Genomic DNA, 2,814 nt, shown 5'->3' with positions numbered 1-2,814 from the left:
GGGTTTTGTAAGATCTTGTAAAAGGTCTGAAAGAAGGCTGCTAGTGGATACACACCCATATTTAATGTCAACTTCTCTGACCTTGACAGTTGATGCCGTCTCCGGTGTACCCGTCTGGACATGGTCCGCACGTGTATCCATCCGCACCAAACCCAGCTGGCGGAGGGAGATCTGTGCACTCCGACCCAGGGAAACATGGGTTCAAGTTCACCAAGCATGCGTCCACCTGGAACCCACAGTCATCTCCGGCGTAGCCTGGTGCACAGCTGCATGTCCGTCTGAAAAATCTGATTACAGTACGGAAATAAATTTCATCATTATTTACCTTCTTTAAGTAGAATAGGAGTATATGTGCGTGTGTGTAGGTAGGGGTACATTAGCGTTTGCTTGTGTCGCCATACAGTTGAGCGAAAGTTTATGGGCGAGGGAATTACCTAAACTCAGACTACAGAAGATCAGCAACAGGATGTTTCATCCTGGCAGCTAATGGCCGAGAGCTAGGAGGACGTTGGCCTGGAGCATTTTGGCCGGATAACCGTGGCAACATCAAATACATACTTATTAATCAAAGTATTTCACAATAACTAGTATTGTTAGATAAGATATTTAGAAAATTCTATCCATTTCACGGAGGTTTGAAATCTTCTATGTCTATAATGACTTCTTTTTAAAGGATACTCTACAAACCAGGTTTGGTATTCATGTGTATTGAGGACTTGGGACTAGACCGTGGGAGGAAACGTACTTGTTTTCGCCACCTGCAATGGAGGGGTCAGGATCCACGCTTGAGTCACAGTTACCACCATTTTGACATGAACACATGTAAACCACGGGCCAGTATTGGGCTGTCGTGTTCTCGGCGTTATAAACATCGACTTGGAGTTTAAACGGTGAGGCAGACGTCACCTGAAAGCAATAAACTAAATTAATGAAGTTTGCGAAATTATCGCCGTAGTGAAAACGTGCTGGTGACCTGATGAAATACATAAGATGTTGTTGCCGTATCCAGAGCCTTGTTTAATGCAGAATTTACTCGTATCCAGAAGTTTTATAGATAGCATATTAATTTTCAAATACGCGGAGAATATGCCTGGTCCTTACCAATCAATGCATATAATCTTACTATAAAGTAGACAGCAACGGTTCTAAATACGCTAGTTGTCGAAGCTACACAACATACACATGACATAGCCACAGACCTGCCAGATCAAAGTTGCCTCTGACTCCCTCACACGTAGTTCCACGGTATCAGGGACCTCTGGTCCCAGTGCAAAGGTTGGAAAACGTGTAGAAGGGTCGGTAGCTGTGATAACTACGGTCACTGTTGTACCCACGGTCGCATACACAGTGCCGGGTCCATTTAGAGTGGGAGGAAACATGTCTGGTGGAATAAGTACATGTATTTCTTGTTATTTGTCTTGTAGACTGTTAATTAATCTGTATGTGGCATGTTGAAAACCAACAATTGGAATATCCTCACAGGTATACACTGGTATAATGCCAGTTTAATGGCTAAAAGATGACAGCAATGTGTTCTGTACCTTTAATGCCATGTTCATATCGTTATGGTTGAGTTATATGAATATGGTTGAATATGGAAAGTATAGAAAATAAAGAAAGAATGAATAATAGTAGATATTACAGAAAACTCAATCTGGCAAAGAAAAAAGCCAATACTGCGTTAACTACTTACTGAGCATATCTTGTTTATAGCGAAATTCTTCATCAGCCTCCAACAGCACATGGCCGTAGCTTATGTCACCCGTTTGGCTTATGTCGAACAGGCATTCGGTGTTGTTTTTACAGATTGCGTAAGCTTGGCTCTCTAGGTGCGGGTCGATAAAGGTGATGGCATCCGTGAATTGTGGGTAGAAGGAAGACCGTGTCTGGAAGGAGTCTTCCGTGTTGTTAGGAAACAGTGACTTCCTAGGTCCGTCTTCGCTAGTGAGCTGCCCTACAAGTGGGAGTAAAAGACCAACATTGCCCTGTTGCGCATATTGTGTACAAAAGTGCCAAAATACTTCCCGCCTGGGTCCCTGCAAACATTTTACCCTCATCACACTGCTAACATTTTATCTGCCATACAGAAAAGGGCAAATAAAGGCAAATAAAGGCAAATAAAGGATAGCAAGCTATGGACTTTCTAGTATATCACGGCAAGCAAAAAAAAAAGTCACTATTACATGTATTAGTCTGGTATACATGCAGAGGTGCACAAACTGGGAAAGGCTTAGTCTCGCATAAGAAGCTCAATGACAGTCTCGTGTTATGAAAGTAAGAGACATAGACAGTGCCTATAATCGCTTATATGGTATTGCAATAATGACGAAAAATATGTCATTGTTAGACTCTATACTACATGTGATGTGGAATACAAAGACATATACATGTACTTACAAGTGATACCAAAGTCTTCGTAAAGCTGCTGTTCCGACGCGCTCACGGGCGTTATGACTCCATCTGAGCTCTCAAAGTCGTTAGATTTGTCCCCGTCAAACTTTCCAAGCAACCCGCGTATCTTACCAAGGAACTCTGGTGGCGACGAAAAATCTATAAAGAGCATTCCCTGCAAGGCAACAGAAGATAAGACATACCTTAGATTTAATATTTGCGGGTTAAGCAAAGACAGGGGCTCCACAAACGTTCTTTTTTTTAATTTATTTTTTATTACAATGGATACATACATCACATACAATCTAAGAGGGATGACAAAGTGGTCCGCGTCAACCTAACGGACGGACGACACAATCTAAAAACATAAACAATCATTATTATATCATTACATCAGTTGTCCAATTCCTGGACATGGTGTGA

General features: G+C 42.0%; 1 protein-coding gene across 1 annotated transcript in view; it reads right to left on the bottom strand.

Annotated features, from left to right (window-relative positions):
* Nucleotides 1–2,566, bottom strand: part of LOC109481034 (mucin-like protein) — a gene marked incomplete at its 5' end in the record, with an annotated part of 16,667 nt that extends 14,101 nt beyond the window's left edge. The window contains 5 exons of the mRNA XM_019783509.1: nucleotides 82–287; nucleotides 746–906; nucleotides 1,200–1,381; nucleotides 1,694–1,954; nucleotides 2,398–2,566. Coding sequence (XP_019639068.1) covers nucleotides 82–287; nucleotides 746–906; nucleotides 1,200–1,381; nucleotides 1,694–1,954; nucleotides 2,398–2,566 — 979 coding nt within the window. The remainder of the gene's footprint in view (nucleotides 1–81; nucleotides 288–745; nucleotides 907–1,199; nucleotides 1,382–1,693; nucleotides 1,955–2,397) is intronic.
* Nucleotides 2,567–2,814: the final 248 nt, after the last annotated feature.

Source organism: Branchiostoma belcheri, unplaced genomic scaffold (genome assembly GCF_001625305.1).
Source record: "Branchiostoma belcheri isolate BF01 breed outbred unplaced genomic scaffold, Haploidv18h27 scaffold532, whole genome shotgun sequence".
In the NCBI taxonomy this organism is placed as follows: Eukaryota; Metazoa; Chordata; class Leptocardii; order Amphioxiformes; family Branchiostomatidae; genus Branchiostoma; species Branchiostoma belcheri.
The sequence above is the reverse complement of the archived record's forward strand: the minus strand, read 5'-3'. Positions and strand labels throughout refer to the sequence as shown.